The 23,703-nt window shown below is 39.4% G+C and overlaps 1 protein-coding gene across 2 annotated transcripts in view; it reads left to right on the top strand.

The window, feature by feature from the left end:
* Window positions 1-23,703, top strand: part of DDX10 (DEAD-box helicase 10) — a 193,139-nt gene that overhangs the window by 104,228 nt on the left and 65,208 nt on the right. For both annotated transcript variants that reach the window (XM_087757197.1, XM_087757196.1), the window contains 2 exons: window positions 13,200-13,313; window positions 15,537-15,698. In XM_087757197.1, coding sequence (XP_087613323.1) covers window positions 13,200-13,313; window positions 15,537-15,698 — 276 coding nt within the window. The remainder of the gene's footprint in view (window positions 1-13,199; window positions 13,314-15,536; window positions 15,699-23,703) is intronic.

The following is a 23,703-nucleotide window of genomic DNA, read 5'->3' as shown; positions in this document are numbered from 1 at the left end:
AACACAATGTACTGGGTTTGGAGAGCAGCGTTGCTCTATGTGCTTTGGGTACTTGCGATGGCAGTGGCATCAGGCACACGTGCGCTTTTTCTCATGCTTATCAGTGCTTGAGGTTCTCATTGTGTACCTTAAGATCTCAGTAAGTTTTGTTACTTTTCTTACCTGGATTCTCAAACTTATTTAAGGTGCATTTCCATCGTACAGCATGGCTATGATGCTGGCTGGCTGTTACTGAAAGGGCTGCATGTCCCTGCTTTGCCGGCTCCTTCTCCCCTCCACGAGCCTGCAGGAGTGCTTGTCTGACCCTGAGAGCAAAAATAGCAGAATACAGTTTGCAGTCTTCTTAGTGTTAGCTTTCTGCCAATTTTAAATCTGTGAAGCAGCTTTTTGCAGGGTTGGGAAAGGACCTGTGTTAGCAAAGGGCAGCGATGAGAGTGTTTGGAGGAGCGGCGCACAGGAGCTACAAGACCGCTTCTGGCAGCACCTTTAGTCTGTATTGAGTACATGGAGAAAGGAGTAAAATACTCAACCTTTTTTAAAGAAGGAAAATAATAGCCATGAAATATTGTTTTATGGTTGTTGTTACTGTGGCTTCGCTGTCAACCTTTAGTTGTGAAGAAATTATGTCTTTCCAGATTATCCTTGATTGACATTTAGTTGGAAGAAACTGGCTACATTCTTCTCGGGTCTCTTGCCAGCAATGAGCAGCTCACTCAGTTGACCCCTCTTTTTTTCCTCCTCTTCTGTGGTGTGTGTTCATCGTGTTTGCTGTGCTGCAGCCTTTACCCCCGCTGGGTCTCCCATGCTGAGCTGTTGGTTTGTCCGGTGCATGGGGTTGTGGAGGAGGCCCTGATGTGGTTCTGAGATAGGTTGTGCACTCCCTGTTTGGGAGCTAAATTCAAATAAGCCTCGTCTTGAAGATAAACCTTCACAGGCTGCCCACTAGCGTTACCTCTTTTTTTCTCTTTTGAGTGGCCTCAGCAGTGCTGTGCCCAGGTGGAGGCCGGATGAATGCTCTTACTTGTGTCAGCTCTTGTGCACTGAGAGAAATGCGTTTAGAGGCCTCTAAAGGGGAGGGAGTACGTGCCGTCTATCTCAATCTAAAGCTGAAATAAAACTCTTTAAAAAATAATGATGGTTATCACGCTAATCTACTACTGAAAAACTTACACTGCTCAAATGAACAGAAATCAATGTTGGGTGTTTTTTCAAAAAATATGCAGTCTTTGCTATTTGCGGTCATAGCCTGTGAAGGATATTATTGTGGTGTGGTAATTAAATGGGCATAGTTTTTGATTTTAGCGTGTGCAAAAGGAGGACGAGAGAGAGCTGAGATAAATATATTTATTTTTGCAAAGTAACTTTTTTCTTACTTTCTGATGGCAGATCAGGAGAATGTAGTGAACAAAATGTTTTAAGAAGCTTCAGCCTTGGCTGCCGCTGTGTTCCTGGGGCCAAGCGTGGTGGCTTTTGAGGGAGAGAGGGAATGTCACACTGCTCATGGATGGTAAAATATATTCAACCTTAAAGAAAAACAGCATGAAAGTGTGGTCTACTCATCTCACCTTTTGACCTAAGATTCCTCTGCAGAGTATTTTCAAGCCATAATTTTAATGATGTTATGGCATTTATTTAAGCCTTGGCTGCCTTAATGATTATGCAGAAAAGTGGGGTTTTTTTAAAATAACTGTGTCCTAACTACTAGAAAATACAGTCGCGTTAAAAAAAACCTATCTTTATTCTTTAACTAAAAAAAGCCCCAAATTTTCATTTCATTAAATGTCAGCTCAGCCTTGCCTTCTTGCTGTATCATTCAGTAATTACATTTCTTTGAATGTTTCAATTTAACTGTCTTGCACTAAGATATTAAGTGCAGCCTGGGAGAGAAGAAGCAATTCTGGTTCTTCTGGAGACTGAAAAGTTACAAGTTCCAGAACATAGCATGTTCTCAGCACACCTGAAGGGCTTGAGAGGTCTTTTCATCCAAAACAAGGCAGCTTTCCCCTCTCCTTCCTACTTGTCTCATCTCACCCCCATTTTGAGTGTGGGCCTTGTTTCATGTTGAATATTAGTGGGGTGTGAATAGGCAGGATCTTCCACCTGCTAGAAAGTGAGAAAGATCTCAACATTGGAGATCTGTAATAGAACAAAAGGTATAAAGCAAGTGCAAGTTTTCCTAGCTCCTCAACTCCACATTAATGTGTTATGGGCTTTGGGTTGGGTTGGGGTTGGTTTGGTTGGTTGATTTTGTTTGGTTTGGGTTTTTGTTTTTTTTTTTTTTTTTTTTTTGAAGTGACAGACAAAAGATGGCTATGTTTGAAGTAATTTGTAATTTGGTTCAATATCAAAGACATGTTCATACTCTTATTTCTAATTTGCCATGTTTTGCATGCCCAAAGAAGGGCAACAAAGCTGGTGAAGGGTCTAGAGCACAAGTCTTATGAGGAGCAGCTGAGGGAGCTGGGGTTGTTCAGCCTGGAGAAGAGGAGGCTGAGGGGAGACCTTATTGCTCTCTACAACTACCTGAAAGGAGGCTGTAGCGAGGTGGGGGTTGGTCTCTTCTCCCAAGTAACAAGGGATAGGACGAGAGGAAACGGCCTCAACTGCGCCAGGGGAGGTTTAGATTGGATATTAAGAAAAATTTATTCACCGAAAGGGCAGTCAGGCACTGGACCAGGCTGCCCAGGGAAGTGGTTGAGTCCCCATCCCTGGAGGTATTTAAAAGATGGGTAGATGTGGTGCTTGAGGACGTGGTTTAGTGGTGGACTTGGCAGTGCTAGGTTAATGGTTGGACTTGATCTTAAAGGTCTTTTCCAACCTAAATGATTCTATGCTTCTGTGAAATAGCATCTTCACAATGGCTTTTTCTTGCATAAAAAAATGGAAGCTCTGCAATAGGGAGGATGAATAGCAGTCAACAAAATCATGTTTTTTGCTTGTTAATTGATGCTGTATGAGAAACACTTGTTCATTTACTAAGATGTAATCCTCAGCTTAGGATAACTGCAAGCAGTTCATCTACTTCTCTTAACTGTAGAAGTGCTGGAGAATCTGATTGTTACTGTGCGTTTCTGTTGTATTTTACCAGAGGAAGATTGTGTTGTAATGATACATTACCTTGTAATAATGGGGGGGGGGGGAGGTGGAATGAAAACATTTTATGTCTTGATCTGGCACTGCAGTTACTAGTGGTGTTAATCATGTCTGTATACTTCTTGTATATTTTCAGTCTGAGGCAGTCTTTGAGTTATTTGGATATCTTAGCTTTTATGTGTTTCTTTGAAATATACTTTTCTACCAACCTTAACCGTGAAGAATAAACAAAACCTATGTTAATATGTTTGGTTTTGAATGACAGTCTTCTGGAATGTATTTATCTTCATTTAGTCAGGCATACTCAATTATAACTTAATTTACTTTTTGCCTAGAAATATGTAAAGTAGTCCACGAGTCTCTGTTACACCTTTCTTTTAAATAAACTGCAGGAGAAGTCACGGTCTTGTGTTGCTAAAGGCCTAATGCTTTAGAAGGGGATGTCGTTCCTGCTTATGCTCACAGGTAATGGAGATCTTCAGGCTAATGTAATAGCTGTACTGAAAAGTTCCGTGGTCCAGTGCATTAAATAGAGACATCTTTCAGAGTGAGATATTATGTAATTACTATAACTCACAAATGTCTTGAACAGTGGTTTTGTCCATATTAGGTCTTATAATGATAAACTTAGTTATTATTTTGTTGCCTTATATCTTATATAATATTCTTATACTTAAAGATTTGGAAAATGAGGTGCAGTGATTTTGCAGATCAATGACAAAACCTGTTTATTGGCATATGCAGATACTAGAGTTGTGTGTACAATTACATAATTTATAGTACTCAAATCAAATGTTTGTTTTGTGGGCTGGGGGAGCTTGGCTCTTCACTAAAGCATTCTTTAAAATCTACCTGTTCTGTGGAGGAGTCAGAGAGAGAGAGAGAGAGAGAGAGAGAGATGTAAAACAAAACAACACAAACCCCAAGGGAGAAAAAAAAAAGGAAGAAAGCAGAGGGAGAGGGAAAGATAGGGAGACAAAATGCATGAAAAATTGATTGTGCAATGCTGCTCATTCATGGTTCCTTCTGGTATCATAGGACTTTATATCAGGGTAAAACATCAACATTATTTTTTTTCAATATAGAAAATGAAAGCAATGAAAACTTTCTTAGGGATGGAAGAATACAGATGCACCTTTTTCTTTTTTTCGTCAGGATTGGGTTTAAATTTGTAGATGATAAATGCTGCTGCGAGGGTAACAGGAATTGTATTTCAGAAATAATTTCAGGAGTAGGAATAGTACCAAGGCATTTCTAAATTACCTGTAAAGAAACAAAAGGAAATAGTTAAAGCAGAAATAAACCTCTTAACATGAATGGAGGGGGGTGTGTGTATAAAAAAAATCCTTTGTCTCGTCTAAATTCGTAGTTGGAAGTGCAGAGCTACTGATGGAATCCCAATGTCCTGCAAAGATAGTTTGTGTTGAAAATGCTGGTGTCTTTGCCGTTGTTTAGATGGTTATGATTTTGAAGTTGTAATTCAAAGAATAAGTTCAGTAATTAATGTAAATTTTGCTATATCAACATTTTTTTTTTTACCTTTGCTTTTTTTACTGACTTGCTAGGAAGAGAAACTTCAACCTCTATCTCTGTTTAAACTTTGCCAAAACTCCTAATTTTAGGTCTTGATAGCAGCTGCTGAAATGAACAGTCAGGTGTCACATGGAATATGCATTCATTCATAGAAAAAGTGTAATAATTCAGTAGAAAATTATTTTAGTTGTTTTCAGTGTTTTAGAAGTATTCTAGAGAAATAAATACTGCTCTGTGTGTCAGTTAGAAATGGGAGTAATATTTATCACTGAAGAACCATTTAATAAACATTTCTGTTCTTAAGCTTGGTTCTTGTCTGTGGTTGGAGAGAAATACTGGGCATGGAGCCATTTAGTGGCACCTCTTTCTCCTTTTTTCTTCTATCATAGTCTATATACAAGTAAAAATAATCTCCTAAATAAATGCCTTTTTAAAAATACAAGGAGTTGTAGCAAATACCTGTCTAAACATAGAACCAAGATCATAATGTAAATATATTGCAGAAAATTCCAGTTGTTTTAGCAAGTTGTAAGTTGGCAAGTTTTTTTAATCCTCACTCTTGCATTTTTTGTTAAATATTGAGATTTTAATCGTTTTGTTCGTTTCAACCTTCATCACTTAATTTAATTTGTTTTATAGAAAATAATAGTATGTTGTTTACTAAGACATCCTCTCTAACCAAATTCTTGCACCCAAACACAAAACTCTAATGAAATTCAGAGTCAGATGTCATCTTCTGTCCTAATGGTAATAATAAACAAAGGCAAGCATCATCTAAGCGTGTGGTTGCCATAGTACAGTTCTCTCTTTGCTATGGTTTCTTGTACCTGTTTCTATTTCTTTGATCTGAAGGGCAATTCAAATGGGAATGATAGTGTGGTGAACTGGTGGTCTTGTGGTCTTTGTCCATAGTGTGGTTAGCAATGTTGAATAGTGGTTATTAAAAGCTTTTCTTATTTCCTCTATTTTTTATTTCTCCTGTTGCTGTGATTTTGAAAGGATTCATATCTATGCTATTCTGTATGCTGAGTGCTGTTTTTCTTTTGAATACCAACCTGGATTTATCCTTATCTTCATGACTGTTACTGTAAAAGCCATGTTCAGTTCTCTTGTGTAGGTTGTTCTACCCTAGAAAATGGTCTCTTTCAAAATCAACATTCTTTCAATAGCTTTAGAAAGTAAATAATGCGTAGATGTAGCAAGTAATTTAGCTGTTCAAACTGTAATATTGCTTAAGGAAGTACCAACCAATAATTTAGACTTTGTGCTTTTTCAGTATCTTGGTTGAAATCTTGCATGATATTAGTTAAAAAAACCAAATAACACAAACACCCACACCCTGAAGAAAAAACACCCCAAAACAACAAGAACCCCATCAATCCACCCTTTTAATTTAACCACTTGAAAAATTCAAGATCATGTTGATCTTGATACTTGACTGATGTGCTTTAAAAGTTCATAGAGAAGCAAATAGAACAACATGTAAGGACTGCTGGTTTTGTCTTTTGAGTACCAACCTGCCTATTTCCATATCTTCACAACTGTCATGGTAAAAGCTGTGCTCAGTGGCATATATAGATGCTATGCAAGTTGGTTGGATAGTGTCTGTGAATTTAAGCTTCCTAATTTTTAACATTTAATTAAAAAAGAAAAAAACTTAGAAAGCAAAATTAACCTCGCTTGTATTACATTAAAAAAACCAAACACATATTAACAAAGGAAGCTTGTTTTCCTAGGAAAGGTTGGGGGAGTTGTGCTGTAGAAGTGGAGGGATGGTTTGAAGAACTTTACACTGCTGCTTCTCAGTGGCTCCAGCTTGTTCTGGTGTTCACGACAGTGCAAAGTGGCCTGTGGCTCATGAGCAGTCAGCAGAAATCAGGAAGGACTGAAATAGCTGTCATTGCAGAGAAGTGGGCTGGAAATTAAAATAGAGACCACCTAACTACCACAGATCATGAAGGAAAGCAGCATCCATACATCTCCTCGTGGTCATGCCACATCATAGGATTTCTGCTTCTCTGGCCCTTTATACTCAATGGGAAGGCAGATGGCTGTTGAGTCAAATTGTATTACTAAGAGGAAGCTTTTTGGTGTTCAGAGTTTTGTAGGTGCTTGAAGTAATATGGACTGGACTTCAAAGTCTGGTTATTTTGCTTCTCTTGATGTTTTCCTTCTTATGTGTCAAGGCCAGCTTGGAAGGGGCCCTGAGCAACCTGGTCTAGTGGGTGGCATCCCTGCCTATGGCAGGGGGGTTGGAGTTAGATGATCTTTAAGGTCCCTTCCAGCCCAAGCCATTCTATGATTCTATGATTCTGTGTTTTATAATTGTGTAAGGTGTGAAGTTTGTATCATACTGCTGCTTCTGTGGTTAGATATTTGTCAGGAGCAGTGAAAATTTCTCTCTCCTAACCCTATCTCTGTTGCAGGTAATCAAAGCCTCATAGTCTGAGTTTGGGAAGTTTATGGGGTTGAGAGGTAATGCTTTCTGGTTAGGCTCTTTAGACTAGTGGTTGGAGGATACTCAATCTTCTGAAAGTTTCGTAGTGCCTGCCAGATGGAAACCATGTCTGTATCCTCTTCATGGCATGAAGAGGAAGACGGCCCTTCTCTTCATCTAAGGTTTGGTAGCTTCAGTTTGGCAACCCTGTCTTATTCTGTGGGGAATGACTTCTGAGTCTGAACTCGGTAGCTTGACAGGGGGATTGACATGCTTGGTGATAATACAAATGTGATAATACTTGCTCCTGTTGTGGGCAGTTTCTTGAAGAAATACAAAACAAGTGTGTGAAATTGAGTACCACATTGATTTTTGTTTCTCAGAGGCACTTGCTGTTGAATTCTGGGTAAAGTAATGTAATAATGTTGGGAGAGACCGAAAAATATTTGCAGGTACAGCACCATTCTTCCTAGGAGTTGTAAGGTATAAACAGGGGGGAGAAAAAAAAAAAAGGCCACAAAACCCCTAGAAAAGCAGTAATGCTTGTTATAGTGAATGTGACTGGAAAATTTATTATAATTTTTCTTTCTACTGGTATTTTACCCTACCACAATAATGTAGTCCTGTCTTTAGACAGCTTATGTAGTGAATATACTGTGCTTGCTTTCACAGGCTTGTTGAGTTGAAATGAAAAAGGAAACTATAGTTGGAAACAAAGAGACTTTACATTTGATGATTTGTAACACTCCAAAGGTCAAAGGAAATGTGTTTGTCTTGGTTACGGTAGGAGACTGTAAGTGCTTTGATCCTGAGTTACTGAGGATTACATACTCAGTCTAAACTATTGACTTCAAAAATTGTATCAATAAGAAAAATTATTCCGTATTAGAATAGCAAAATTTACTGATGTTTGTGTTTGATGCCCTGTCTTTTCAGAAAAAAATTATAATTGAAAAATAGTAAATCTTATGTCTTAAACTTGACAGTATCTTCATTTAGAGAGCCTTTGTCATAGATTCAGCTAAGGATATCAGATCTTTTAAGCCAGAAAACAAAAGCCTGCTCCTTCTTGAGAGAAACAGGAAAGAACTTGCATATTAGCTGTATTGTTTCTGATTATATATCAAAATGTTTGAATTTTCTGTGCTTCAAAGAGCTAGTTTTTATTCTAACTCATTAAATAATCCAGCAAGCCATCTGGCATGTGCAAAAGGAAGAAGAAATTTAGGCTTTTGATTAGTAACAATAGAAAATCCCCCAGCCCTGCAGCTGAGCCTACGTATTACAAAATTTTTAAAAACTCACATGACTCTTAACTTCTAATGCTTAACTGTTACATACCATTCTAAAGAGGTTGATTATCATTCTGATCATCTTATGATCACTTTAACTGTTGCCACACAGAAGAAAAGGTGAGACTTAAGGGCCTGTTTTACTGAATATTGGACAAACTCATGTCTGCTATGTGACAGTGCTTCTGCCTGCGAAGCCTGTGACCCCAGATTTCTGCTGTTTACTGAGCAGTTAGAGAGGAGTCATTGCTCCTGCCACAGTTGTGTTCTTTGCAGCACTTGAGGTTAACAGATGGAGGAGATCTTCTGGCAGCCCCCAGCAGCTGGTGTTGTCTGCTGGTGTGGTGAACTCATTGTGAAGAAAAGAGAGGAAGCCATGAAGAATGAGGGTTAAATGCCAACCTGCTGCTTGTAAATTGTTGGGTATCTTCTAGTACAAAAGATGAAAATGGGAACCAAGTAAGCACAATGGCTTGAAAACACAGGGAACTGGGGGCTGGCACTGAAGATTTGGAAAGCCTGAGGTCTGCTGTCCATTTGTGTTATGCTTCTTACAATGGATGAATCAGATCCCTGCTTGATGGGAAATTGATGTTTCAATGTAGCCGTTCAAAGGTGAGGTCAAAGCAAAGACAGGCGGCGTGAGGTATTTGGGTGAGGGGGTCGCAGGGGTAGTGTGGGTGGGAGGAGGCCATGAGCTGAAATGGATGTAAACAACCCATCCTGCGTCAAGACTGCAGCCGTTTGGAGAAACTCCTGGCTCAGATACGTTCAAGATAGAGCGGTAGCCACAGGGGCAGGAGATACGGGAAGAGGCTCTTGAGTCGTGGGAAGTAGGTGCTCTGAAAGATGCTACTGGAGACATACAGAGGGAGAAACTTAGGTGACAGAAAAGAAAGACTTCAGGACAATATAGGGACTCCAGAACAATGTGAGAGGTCCCCAGGAGAGGACCAAAGCAGCATTTATGGGATCCCATGGTAGCCCCAGGACTATATACACCTGACCTGCCTGACTCTTCTCGTGGACCTTGTAGCCTCCCCCTTGGGACAGGGAGGCCTTGCGAGGAACTATTGCGCCAACCCACCCAACTCCCTCCTGGGCTGCACCACTTCTCCTACTGAATAGTGAAGTCGTGTACTTTGTAAAATTGTGCGTACATCTGTGGTTAAAATGTTTTGGTATCTGAGCCCATTTGGTCTTAAACTGTGACAGTCAGTCAGGAGATGGTGTCGGAAGGTGAGGGACCCTTGATAGCTACTGTCTTTGAAGTGTGTTCAGTTTAGTAAAGCAACGAAAGTGTCCTAATAAAAACCACAGTTATGGGTGTGTACTTATGGGGTATGTAGAGTTTTATGCCAATACTCTTTCCTGTATATTTTTAAAAATTCTGATCTCTTAGCTTTCCTTAATGCTGCATATTGTAAATATACCAAATTCATACACAGATCTTAGACTATGCTTATTAGGCGTATAGCGAGGGAATTTAGCTTCCCATTTGTTTCCTCCTGCTCTTATTCCTCCTCTTTGGAAATTTTGTCCTATCCCATTTTTTTCCATGTTGCTTTGCAGTATAAAAATACTTTTCCTTCTCAAAATCACACAGAGGAGGGAGGGAGAAAAAGGTACAACTGGAAATATTGCCTATGTATGCATGCAAAGACGGCACATCGGATATTTGTGCTTTTTACCCTGGAAAACCTTTTTTAAACCAAGAAATGTAAACAGCTGAGATCGACATTTAAATATAATTTTATGAAATATTGATGTACTAATTTGAAACTTTCAGTCACCTTTTTTTTTTTTTTAACATTAGCATATTATGCTGGTACCAGTAATACTGGCACTGCAGAAATGAAGGATTATTTTTTATAGAATGCTTTGGGATGGAAGGGACCTTTCAAGGCCATCTAGTCCAACCCCCCTGCAATTGGCAGGGACATCTTCAACTAGACCAGGTTGCTCAGGGCCCCATCTGGCCTGTCCTTGAATGTTTCCAAGGATGGGGCATCTACCACCTCTCTGGGCAACCCACTCCAGTGTTTCATCACCCTCATCATGAAAAACTTTCTCCTTGTGTTTAGTCAAAATCTACCCTCCTTTAGTTTACAACCATTACCCCTTGTCCTATCGCAGTAGGCCTTGCTAAAAAGACTATCCCTATCTTTCTTGTAGGCCCCCTTTAAGTTTTGAAAGACCACAATGAGGTCACCTTGCAGCCTCCTCTTCTCCAGGCTGAACAACCCCAGCTCTCTCAGCCTTTCCTCATAAAAGAGGGGTTCCACCCCTCTGATCATTTTTGCGGCCCTCCTCTGGACCCTCTCCAACAGGTCTACGTCCTTCTTGTACTGAGGACCCCAGAGCTGGACGCAGTACTCCAGGTGGGGTCTCACCAGAGCAGAGTGGAGGGGCAGAATCACCTCCCTCGCCCTGCTGGCCACGCTTCTTTTGATGCAGCCCAGGATGCGGTTGGCCTTCTGGGCTGTGAGAGCACGTTGCTGGCTCATGTCCAGCTTTTCATCTATCAGTACCCCCAAGTCCTCCTTGGCAGGGCTGCTCTCAATCCCTTCATCCCCCAGCCTGTACTGATACCGGGGATTACCTTGACCCAAGTGCAGGATCCTGCACTTGTCCTTGTTGAACCTCATGAGGTTCACACAGGCCCTTTTCTCCAGCTTGTCCTGGTCCCTCTGGATGGCATCCCATCCCTCAGGCGTGTTGACTGCACCACTCAGCTTGGTGTCATCTGCAGACTTGGTGAGGGTGCACTCGATCCCACTGTCTATGTCATTGATGAAGATATTAAACAGCACTGGCTGTATTTAAAAAAAAACAAACAAACAAAACAAAAACAAGAACCAACCAAACAAACAAAAAAAAAACCCAAAAGCAACTGGTGAAAGACAACATTGTGGTAGTAAGAAGTGCCATCCTACTACCTTGAAGTACATCTCTCTTTAAATTCTTCCTCTGGACAATTCCTGTTGTTCTACTAAGTAGTCCATATTTTGCGGTAAGGGTTTTATGCTCATGCAGACTCTCAAACAATTTGTGTTGTTGGGATAAACAACAGGAGTGAGGGAATAGCACAGCTTTCTGAGCTGTTAAAGATGTGCCTAAGACTTGTCAGCTGTAGCTGCACAGTGCAACAAAAATCGCATGACAATACTGAGGACATAAGTGCTGCTACAGTTACCATTTTCTATAATGGATATGGTCATTACTTGATAACACAGTGCAGTAGCTGTCACAAACCATTTTTCCTGTTAGGAAGACTGTAATTTTTCTTTTTTATAGTTCATATTTCAGTGCATTAGTGTGCTGACCATAATGACAGTGACTTTCTGAGTTAATTTTTTTTTGCTTCCTTTTATAGTGGATTTGGTATAGAACATGAAACTGATTAAAATGACCAAAATAAAAAAGATAAGTGAGAGAAAGAAGTTCAGTTTTTCCTTTTTCTCTCTGGTTGCTTTGTCCACTTACTATTATTTATCAGACGTTTAGACAGTCTAGTGGACTGTTTTTCAGGCACTTTTTCCCGAGTAACGGAGCTTTGCAGTCTTTACACGATGATGAATGAGTTGTGGGTCTTATTCTATGGAGTCTCCATGTATTCCTACGGAATATCTTTTGCCATAAAATACTTTCTGCAATGGGAGTTACTGCTTAAAATGTCCTCTGTGTGTATTGTGTCCCTTTAGATGCCTGAACACATATGGCCTTTGTCCTTGAAAGGAGAGCTCTCGGGGAAAAAGAGCTGGAGGTCTGGAATCTCCACGTTCTTTGGTTCTGTGATGTTACCACCAGATGGGTGGCTCTGTGAAACCTATGCGGGCCTTCTGTGGATGTGACAATTGATTTTTCCACTGCATTTTACAGAAGTAATTAAAATGGTCCTCCCAGAGTTGCAAACTACCTCCAAAATGTGAACATACTCTGGATAAATCCAGAATCTCTGTCAAAAATAGAAGTGACCTCTTCGAGTCTTCTTTCTAACAGCAAGATTGCGCACAGAGAAAATAAATGCAACTTTAGTATCAGTGTGTTTTATACAGGGATGCTGTTTTGCTGATAATATTTGCTTTTTCTGGTCAATATTGCTTCCTCAGTGGTAGCTAGGAAAGAACAACCTCAGCCTGTTGGAAACAGTGTTAATGTCTGGATTTCACATTCTCTGCTGACTCATTTATTAGTTTCCCTGGTGTCTTCATCACTTTGTTTCACTATATCTTTTTTCCTATGATGCTAATAACTTCTGTGATTCTAAGTGTTATTTAATGCTAAGTTTGGTAAACATTTTGTAGCACTCATGTTCTGCACCCTGATGGGACTGCAAGGGACGAGTTATGAAATAGGAAGGTTCTTGCATGGCCACTTGTGCCCTTCATTGACACAGAAATAACTCAAACTGGTATGCTGCGGTGCCTGGGGACAGTGTGATGACAACTGAGATGAAAGTGGTATCTGATCAGTTGTGGCTAATGGCTTCAGTCAGTTATACTGGATTTCTTATCTGATGAGGCTTGCTAACAGCATAAGCTGGTGAATCTACTGTCCTTGTCCCAAAAACGTGAGTGAGATTTGAATGAGTCAGGTGTCCCGCTGCTGATAGGATTTAAGTTATGCTGAATTGTTAATAGAGCAAATGAGTTCCTCATGATATGGCCTGTTTGAAACACTTTTGTCAAAAGACCTGTTAGCTAATTTTTACTGGAAATTACTCTTAGTCATGTGTTTTAGGAATTACATTTTAATACATCTAATTGCTTTTAGGAGAGTTTGAGGCATATAGTCTGTGACTAGGAAAAAACCCATAAGAAATGTCATTTTCTTTTATACAGAATGCATCAAAATCAAAGATGAAGAAAAAAACAACTAAAACTCAAGAAGCCAAAAAAATCTTGAAGAAGAAATTTAAAGTCAACACAAAAATAGTCTTCACTGAAGATGGAGAGGTAAGATCAATTCAAAATAACTGTATTTTGGTGGGAACTGAATTTGTAGTTTCTATAAAGACAAAAATACTTACAGTTTATATCTGTATAAAAAGATATGTTTTTCACAAGTGTGTGGTTTTCGTAATTGGTTTAAGTTCTGCAAAACTGTTCAGCTTCCATTTAGAATTCAGTTCCACTGTGAAAAAGAGGAATGCCGAGCACCAACCTCTTTTCACCTTTGTATGTGTTAAGATACTTGTATGAGAGCTGTTACTGGATGTACAGAACCGTACCTCTTTTCTGCCAATTTTCTTCAATTTAAGATGGAATAAAGAGCCTATTTTTTCCTTACAGAAACATAAAATGATTTTCCTGTAGGTGTTTGCCAAAGCTCCCCCAAGTCTTGAGTTGATGTACTGGAATTAGAGGAAGTCCCTGGTTTTCTTTCCAGCATTCACTATTCAAAGTGTTGTTAGGAAAGCTAAAGAAGTATCAAATTTTCGCCTACTGCTGCTGATGTAGCAGTGCATTGAAATTTGCCAGTAATTTAATAGAATCTTTTAATAGCCTCTGGAAGAATGTATTGATTTTATACAGAAAAGAACTATTGCGGATGATAGTCACTCTAGGGTTTCATTGTGGCGATAACCTCACTAGCAAGTCTCCACACTCCATAAACTTTTCCAACATTTGATTTCATAGCTTCAGATGCTGTGTATGTTGTTTTTCCATTTCCAGCATTAAGAAGAAAGTGGCCTCTTTTTTTTCTCTAGATTAATTTTAGTAAGGCAGAAACTGAAAGAGAGGTCACCTTTACAAGTATACAGTTTGCTTTTGTGGCCAAATAAAAATAAAGCATTTTATATTGCAGGTGAAGGGAGTATAGCCATATAATTACTGACATTAGACAAAATTTAGAAGGTTTTAGAGGTTGACCCATTGACTGGAAATTATATCTTCAGATATTTTTAGATATTCAAAAGCTGTTGTCTCATCCTAAAATACATACGCAAATGTTTTATGTATCCATGCAGTGAAGCAAAATGGAATAGGGATGGAGGGGGGGAAAAAAAAACAAACAGGACAAAGATTATAGTTAGAAAAGTAGCACAATAGAGAAGGGGTGACTTATTTAAGGAAACGTAAAGTTTGCATCTATGGATATTGTTCCTGCTTTTTTCCTGAGCTGTGTAAAACTGTGCTTTAAAGTTTTACTGTTCTACTCTACATGCTTCTCTTTGATAAAATAAAACTCCTTTAAGAAATGTATCTTCCTAGAATATACAAGTACACAAACTCCCGTTTTATGAAAGGAAATGGAAGCAGTAGGTTGGGTTTATCAGTATCCAGGTGAATAACACCCTGTGTGCATTAGGGAGTCCTAAACATGTTTGGTTTTGCATTTGTATCGGAAAGACATTCTATATTTTCCACCATATAGTTTCTTTTTAAGAGTTACTATTCTACCAATTCATAAGCAAGAATGATTTTTGCAAAGACTACCCCCAGATGATGTCTGCTCATACCACAAGGTCATAAGATAGGTGGGCATATTTTTTGGTGAATATGTAGTTAGTCTTTTTCTTCAGTTTAGAGTTTCAGATATTTAAGGGAGCTGGATGTGTTCAGCATGTCATCCGCAAGTCTAACTTGAATCATCAAACATTTCCAATCCAGTTTTTGTACAATAACCAATAGAACCCTCCGCACCTGTCCTCCTTGCTTCCCCCCAAAAGACGAACCTGCAGTCATGGTTTTTCGTGCACTGCGACATGAAGGCTTATCTCATTTTCTTTCAGTTAATCTGTTGGAATATCGGTTGTTTACATGAAAACATACTGTTTAGATTTACTGGTGTTTTGTTCTGTTGCATATATTTTGGAGAGTCATTTCTTGAAAGCAAATATCATTTCTCTCCCAAAATGACTAGCAGGATTATAAATTTTTCGTTCCATTAGGCAAAGAGAGAAAAATATGGGAAGAAGTTCAAGTGAATCTTATTATACGGTAATATGGAGTAACGGAGACATTATTTTCAAATACTCATTTTTGACTGAATGTGATGTTGAACAAAGTATCCCATTTTGTATTGTGCAAAAGTTTTGTTTGTTTGTTTCCTTTGCAAACGGCCTTTTTATTTGGTCTAGAAAAATAGTGTATTGGAATATTTAGGGCATCAAAACTTTGATGTGGAAAAGATTATTCTAACCATTATTTTTCTTGTTGACATGTATATTTCAGTTAGTGCAGCAGTGGCCACCTGTGCAAAAATCCAGTTTGGCAAAAGCAGATGAAGATGATGATGACAATGGTATCAACTTAGATAAAGCAAAAGAGATACTGCGGGAAGAAGACAAATTTGACAAAGAAGAATACAGGAAGAAAGTAAAGGAAAAACATAGGGTAAGTTGATTTCTCCCTCAATTACTGAAATGCAGAAATAGATACTGTGATATGGATTGCTCAGTGAGGGAAAAATACTTTAAATATATTGTGAAATAAGTGTAGTACAAGTTCGTTTAAATTTATCAATTTTTGGGGGTCTACATTGCACACAGGAAGACTGTTCTGATGTAAGTAGCTGGATAACACAAAGCCTTATGCAATACCAGTTTTTGGTAACAATGGAGCTTTATTTACAACTTCAAAATCTGGTAAGAGTTTAGTGGCAGCATCATTTTTTTTAAGCAGCATTCAGTGAAGGGGTTTGTTTCACAAAAAGAAAGTGTTGTTTGGCGTACATGCTCTAACAAATGCTGAAGATGTTTAGGGGGAAGGCGACGTGAAAGAGTGTCTCTGAAATGTCTTCAGACTACCACTTGCTCAACATTCAATGTTGCATTTCAGGTAGGCAAAGGTGCTAACTTTTTGCATCGGTGTTATTAGGGCTATCAGAATTTACTTCATTACTTATTCAAATAGTGTCATATAATTTTGACTGTCATTTCAAAACATCAGCATCTGCAGTCGGGCTTCTCTCTGGCATTTAAAAACCTTTAAATTGCAGACCATAAGTTTGCAAACTGCTTCTGTATAATTTATCACAGACCAAAGCAAAGTTTTCTGACCGTGTCATGTACCAGTCATATGGAACACAGCTGGATGTCTTTTGAGTTCAGGGATCATTCTGTTAGTCATTGTGAGAAGGGTTTGGATTTCTGCAGATTTAAAAAAAAAAAAAAAAAAAAAAAAAAAATTCAAGTGTGGAGATCCTATGAGAAGAGAATGCCTCTTTTCAAAAGTGAGGCAGACAAAATGAACAGGACTGGCCACATCATCAATATCATGGAGTTTTTTTGTAATTATGGAAAGTGTCAAGTTTCTTGTAACCTACCTTACTGCGTGAGTGTTTTTCACATTACACCTAATTATTATCCTTTATGAAATGAAATGAATGGTAGTGTGACAAAAAGAAGGAAATATATTTAACAACAAAAAAAAAAGGCTTCTGATGGAGGTACTGTGAAATATGTGTCTAGGAGTTAGGGCTGCCTTAACTTCATTCAGTCATTGTGTGCACATTCAGATTTTTTATTTGTGGCTTATCAATTTGAGGAGAAAAATGTTTCATATGGTAAATTTTCTGTACATCATGAAGTATTCAGTTTCCTGATTGACATTTAATTTTTGAAATGGTCTTACAAACTAATCCTAATTTTTCACTTACCCAAATTTAAAGGAGATGAAACTTAAAAGGACGGAATGGGCAGGAAGGTGATAGGTGGGAGTTCAGGATTCACTTTGGTAAAACCTCATTTGCCTCCCCATAGTCTCACTAACTTTGTGGTTAAAGATGATCCTCCACGCTCACTTCAGAAGTTTGAGATACCAATTCATTTTATGTGTAAATTAATAAAGGCTATATAGGGTAAGGTTGACACAGATTGAGTGTATTTCTGTTACTTTACCTTATTATTAAGTCATCCTTTATGTCTGGGATTCTTGACAGTCAGTTGTTGCTGCTTAGGAAATGGCCGTAATAGTAATAGTTGGGAAAGTATGTCAAGTCCTCCTCTTTGGTCTCATCCAAGCAGAGACAAGCACTACCTCCTTTCTTTTGGGTCATGTTAAGCTGGTCTAGTGATCAGAAGATCAGAAGCAACTGTAAATAATAATGCCCCCGTTATGTGGGGCAGATGTTACTCAATTTTTTCATAACAGAAAATGTGTAATTAGTTAAAGTCACACTAGAGGGAGAAGTTCTATGGCATAATTTAGAAATCATGGATAGGTGGTATAGATAAACATTTTACTGCATCCCATTTCAGCCATTGGTTTCTCACTAATACTTTTTGGGAATTTATTGCATTGTCAGTGGGGCAAGTCATAGAATCATGGAATGCTTTGAGATGGAAGGGACCTTTAAAGGTCATCTAGTCCAACCCCCCTGCAATTGGCAGGGACATCTTCAACTAGACCAGGTTGCTCAGGGCCCCATCTGGCCTGTCCTTGAATGTTTCCAAGGATGGGGCATCTACCACCTCTCTGGGCAACCCACTCCAGTGTTTCATCACCCTCATCATGAAAAACTTTCTCCTTGTGTTTAGTCAAAATCTACCCTCCTTTAGTTTACAACCATTACCCCTTGTCCTATCGCAGTAGGCCTTGCTAAAAAGACTATTCCCATCTTTCTTGTAGGCCCCCTTTAAGTACTGGAAGGCTGTAATAAGGTCACCTCGCAGCCTCCTCTTCTCCAGGCTGAACAACCCCAGCTCTCTCAGCCTTTCCTCATAGGAGAGGTGCTCCAGCCCTCTGATCATCTTTGTGGCCCTTCTCTGGACCCGCTCCAACAGGTCCATGTCCTTCCTGTGCTGAAGACTCCAGAGCTGGACGCAGTACTGCAGGTGGGGTCTCACCAGAGCAGAGTGGAGGGGCAGAATCACCTCCCTCGCCCTGCTGGCCACGCTTCTTTTGATGCAGCCCAGGATGCGGTTGGCTTTCTGGGCTGCAAGCGCACATTGCCAGCTCATGTTGAGCTTCTCATCAACCAACACCCCCAAGTCTTTCTCCTCAGAGCTGCTCTCTATCCATTCTCCGCCCAGCCTGTATTTGTGCTTGGGATTGCCCCGACCCGTGTGCAGGACCCTGCACTTGTCCTTGTTGAACCTCATGAGGTTCACACAGGCCCTTTTCTCCAGCTTGTCCTGGTCCCTCTGGATGGCATCCCATCCCTCAGGCGTATTGACCACACCACTCAGCTTGGTGTCATCTGCAAACTTGGTGAGGGTGCACTTGATCCTGCTGTCTATGTCATTGATGAAGATATTAAACAGTACTGGTCCCAGTACAATCCCTGAGGGACACCACTTGTCACTGATCTCCATCTGGACATTGAGCCATTCACCACTACCCTCTGGATGTGACCATCCAAGCAATTCCTCATCCACCGAACAGTCTGTCCATCAAATCTGTTTCTCCAATTTAGAGAGAAGGATGTTGTGGGGGACCATGTCAAAGGCCTTACAGAAGTCTGGATAGATAGACGACATCCATAGCTCTTCCCTCGTCCACTGATGTAGTTACGCCATCATAGAAGGCCACTAGGTGGGTCAGGCAGGACTTGCCCTTGGTGAAGCCGTGCTGACTGTTTCAAATCACCTCCCTGTCCTCCATGTGCCTTAGCATAGCTTCCAGGAGGATCTGTTCCATGATCTTCCCAGGCACAGGGGTGAGGCTGACAGGTTGGTAGTTCCCAGGGTCCTCCTTTCTACCCTTTTTAAAAATAGGTGCAATGTTTCCCTTTTTTCGAGTCACTGGGGAACCAGTGAGAAGAACTACCCAAGTCCGTGTATCATGACTTGTACTGCAGAAGCCTGATCAGGTGTCTGATCGTTGTCTGAATTTGCTGGTAAAAGTTGGGTTGTGTATGTAAGCCTGATGGGCTAGTGGTGTAAGTTATTTCTTAGCCTCATTTGGAGGGAGAGAATGAAACTTAAAAGAAATTCAAGTGTGTTACCAACAAAGGATACAAAAGCAACATAAAGACTAGGAGACTTTCTTATCTTATTTTCATGACTTCAAATTTTGCATGAGTACGGATGTCTTAGTGCCCCTTCTTGTGTCATTGAAAGAGGAGCTTTTGAAAGTCACATAATTTCATCCCATCTTATACATCCCCTCACTGGCATTCAGCAGTGCCTTTCATACAAAGTCTTAAATCTATCACTTGTGACTGTCATTGCTTCTTTTAAAATCCTCTGTACTTCAGTATCAGCCAAAATACATCATGGCATAGCACGAACTCTGTCATCTGACCTTTCCTTTCTGCAATAACAGTAATTATTTCATTCCCATCTTTGTTTTAATTTCCTTCCCACAAGCAGACTGCTGTGGATCTTTTCTTTGTCCATTTGACATCTTTTCTAACAGCCAGATGTGACAACTGGCTGTTTCTTGGTTTTCCACCTTGGTTAATGAAATCTCCCATAACTCTCTCTTTCTCCTTCCTAGCTTTTGAAAACGCCATGGTTAAATTTTTCCTCTCTGCTTTTGCTTCTGATTTGTTCAAGATCTTTACTTAACTTTTTCATCAATTTAACTTTCTTCTGTTCCTTCATTTTCAGCAAGTTTCAAATGTCTGTGTCTTAATTCATATTTCCTCCTCTTAATTCCTTCCTACTGCAGCTGATGCTTGGTGTAGTTTCCTGGTTTGTAATTTTGGCAGTTTTTATTTTTTCCTTTAAATCAATTTTTGAAACTTGCTAACTCTTAATAGAGTTATTATACAGGTAGATTAGAAGACCACTAGAGACAAATGTGTTTTGGTTTTGTATAAACCAAAGGTAGCAGTCTGCTACGTAATTAGGTACATCAGTAATCAAAAAGTCCTCTGAAGGTGAATGTATGCTAATCCCTGAAGTCTCTACATTGGCTTTAAAATGGTGACTTAGATAACAGAATAATTTACGGAAGGCGATGAAAGCATATGTCGTTTCATCCAGTTTTTATATCTTGCACATGGGTTCAGATATTGATTTAGATGTGAGTAGATGTAGAAAAAACAATGTTTTTATAAACCTTGTAATATTATAGGTCATCTTCCATTGAGAATCCCCCTCTTATGGTTTCTTCAGTATAATCTTGAAGATAAAATATCTTTGGGGAAAAAAAAATGAACTTCTTAAAACCAAAACTTGCACAAAATAGCTTTTTTTAGGTGAATATGGCCTGTCAGCTTAATATGAACTGTCTTTGCAAAGCCGTTTCTGATGAATAGCAGAACTATTCAGAAAGTATCCACAGGCCATTGCTTTTAAATCCATTTGTGAATGTCATTTAAATGAGCACAGTTTTCAGTATGATCAGAAATACGTTTTGGTGCATTCATGAGATTCTTGGATTAGAGGAGATGTGTGTTGCAGTGCCTTAAGGCTTGTGGAAACTTGCAAAGCATCTACACTATAATTATGTTTCCTTCATGAGTCTCACATTTTGTTATCCTCTCCTTCCTCCCCAAATGGGGAAGAATTGAAAATGAGATGGATAAATAAATAAAATAAATAAAAATCTGATGTATAATTGTGATGTAATTAATGCTTATTGAAGTTTTGGAAGCAAAGTAAATTTTAGCAGTTGAGCACAAGGGAAAGGGCAGTAACACTGATTGAGATGATGTGAAAAGAATTCTGCATTAATGGATATTTAATGACAGCCCAGTGAGAGGTATAGATTTGAGCTTTTTTGAAATGTGTAAAATGTTATAAACAACCATAAAGGGAGAAGTGAATAAAGTATTCAGAACATGTTTTTGCACTCTATTTTTCAGGTTTTCAACTGAAAATGCACTGTTGTTAGGAGGAAAATAGTGGCACAGAGGGATTCATCTCACTTCTTAATAACCTCTCTTTCTGTATACTAACCTAAGCTTACAAAAATGCCTATTGGTGCTGAAGGAAAAATGAATAGGAACCTTATTTCTTACCTCACTTTCCAGCAAGTAAGATATGCTGTGAACTTGGGATGATCAATGTGAGAAGATGGCTAGAAGTAAATTTATTTTATTTTATTTGGGCGGTATTAGTAGCAAACAAACTGGGGCTGTCTTCAGGGGCCTGATACTGCAAGGTGCAGGGAGTACCCTCCTGGAAGAAGTTAAACAACCATGGTTGTAGAGGTATGACAGCAGTTAGACTTGCGGTCACAGGGGGAATCTTTCAGAAGATACTGCTGTTGCTGGGAGGAAACTGGAGATATTTTGTGGCCCTTGTGCTAATGAAATGGTGCTGATTTGTACCACCTGAAGTCCAAAGTTACGTGGTCTCTCAGTTTTGCTCATACTGTTCTTAATTCAGTAGAAAACATAGAACTATTTTAGAAACTGTATTGAAACAGAGTGCCTCTGATTGGTTTGTCTCCTGTTCCCTAAATGCGTTTGTTAATGGGAGAGTGGATGGTTTTAATGAGCAGGATACACTGTGGTATTTCATCCTTCGTATATTTGCTCTCCCAAATATTATTACTTAATTAACTCTTTCCAAGGCTAAAAGAGGAAATTCTTCATACCAGACTTTATGGAAAGACTTTTATAAAATAAAAAGCTTGCAGTTTCAGGAAGAGTATACTTACCCCAGTGAATTTATTCAATAACTTTCTGATTAAAATTCATTCTTGAAAATGGAAGATTGCAGACTGGTAAGGGAAGCCAAATCCCTTGGATTTCAACCCAGGAGGTTTCTTCTGCAGGTGTGTTAGATGGAGGCCGCTGCTGTTCCAGGTTACAGACCCAGCCCTAGCAAGGCTGCACATGTATTGCACAGATGTGCACACGCAATACACACATGGGTGGCCACAAAAACGAGATGCAGAAAAGATAAACACAGGCAGCACTCACATAAACATGAACAGCACAGGCAACACAAGCTTATTACTTCTTGCTGGTTGATCAAGGTTGAAGTCTCTAGCAGAACTACCAACACCCTCACTCCCTTGATTCACAAGCACACTCACATTCGCCAATCCCTTAAATAATAGCATGGGCCCTAAGTATGTCCAATATCCATACCCATGCCATAGCACCCTTACACAGTCACTGGCTGTGACCGTGGGTCTTTCCAGGTGCTGGTCTTTCCACACAGTCTCACAGTGCCTTTCAAATATTTTGTAATAAGTTTGCTCGTTCCCATGAGACTGATAAACGTAGATAACCTTGTTTCTCTTGTTCTTATCAGTTACGAAGTTCTGTGTGAACCTTCTCAAGGTTGTGCTTCTGTGGTTCCTTTATTGTTCATCTATCAGTGACTTAGGAGTTCAGGTCTCTGTTGCTGTCTGCCTTACTGCTTGTTAGCGTTAGTATATTTGGTGTTCAGTTTATTACTTTTTCTCCTCCTTGTCTTTCTCTCACTGTTAACAGGATATCCTTACAAACCACATTATTACATTCAAGGTATCCCTAGAGAGACCATCCAGGTAGATTTAAACATGGAGTTCAAAAAGAGTATTTTCTAATAATTTTTTTTAGCAGTATACAGGAGGGGAGAGTAGGAGACAGACTGTAACTTTATTAATTCTATATTAATTCACATACAGTTCTTTAGAATCTGGAAAGGATGCTTCCTCTGAAGAAGAAAAATGGGGTTGTAATACTAGGGATGCTATAACAGCCTCAGTACTGAGTTTAGAGCTGATGCTTGAAAAGCATGAAGGTTTCTGGGGGCATTAAGGGGAAGAAAAGGTACTATACAGCTATACAGGACATCTAGCATGCTTGGAGTGAGTACCTGGAAAGCTATGGTCACCTCATGATGACTTAAAATCTGTATGAATTGAATCGATCCAATGAAAGATTCACCTGATGTAGGAATTTGAAAAAGAGATGTAGGTTCACTTACGAAGGAAGAATTAATTTCCTTTACAACCTGCAGTTGGCCGAAGGTTAGAATCAAACTGTGAGTTTATTTTTAAAAGCAGTAATGCTGGTAATTTTAAGTAGTAGTAGAAGAACGGTGTGACCAAATCAGTTAAGATGTCAGCTGATACTTATAGTGGATTATTTTTCCTTTTGTATCTTGTGCCACACTGCATTCCTTGGGGTTTACTTCCTGCTGTAATGCTGTAGCCTTTGTCTCTCTCCTACTTCCAGCCCCTGCTACAAGCCTGACCCCACACTTCGGCTGAGCAGCCCCTTGCGTTGGCTGGGCTATGGCCCAGACGGGAAAGCTCTCGGGCGAGAACACCTTGCACCTTGCTCCTTCCTTTGGCAGCCCTTTTGTATCCCTCCTCCAACTGGAGCTCTAGGCTCTGTCTCGCTCTCAGTCCTGCTTTTGCAAATGATTTCTGTTGATGACAGAATAGTTACAATTTAAACATGTTTGGTTTATAGTTTTATAAAATAATCCTAAAAGTACTTGTAGCATATCGTGATAGATCATTGAATCCTGTATATAACAGTTGAAGAAACAGAAAAGACGTC

This window comes from Nipponia nippon, unplaced genomic scaffold, assembly GCF_047370975.1.
Source record: "Nipponia nippon isolate SJK-2023a ecotype South Korea unplaced genomic scaffold, ASM4737097v1 scaffold_2, whole genome shotgun sequence".
NCBI classification, from domain to species: domain Eukaryota; kingdom Metazoa; phylum Chordata; class Aves; order Pelecaniformes; family Threskiornithidae; genus Nipponia; species Nipponia nippon.
The sequence above is the reverse complement of the archived record's forward strand: the minus strand, read 5'-3'. Positions and strand labels throughout refer to the sequence as shown.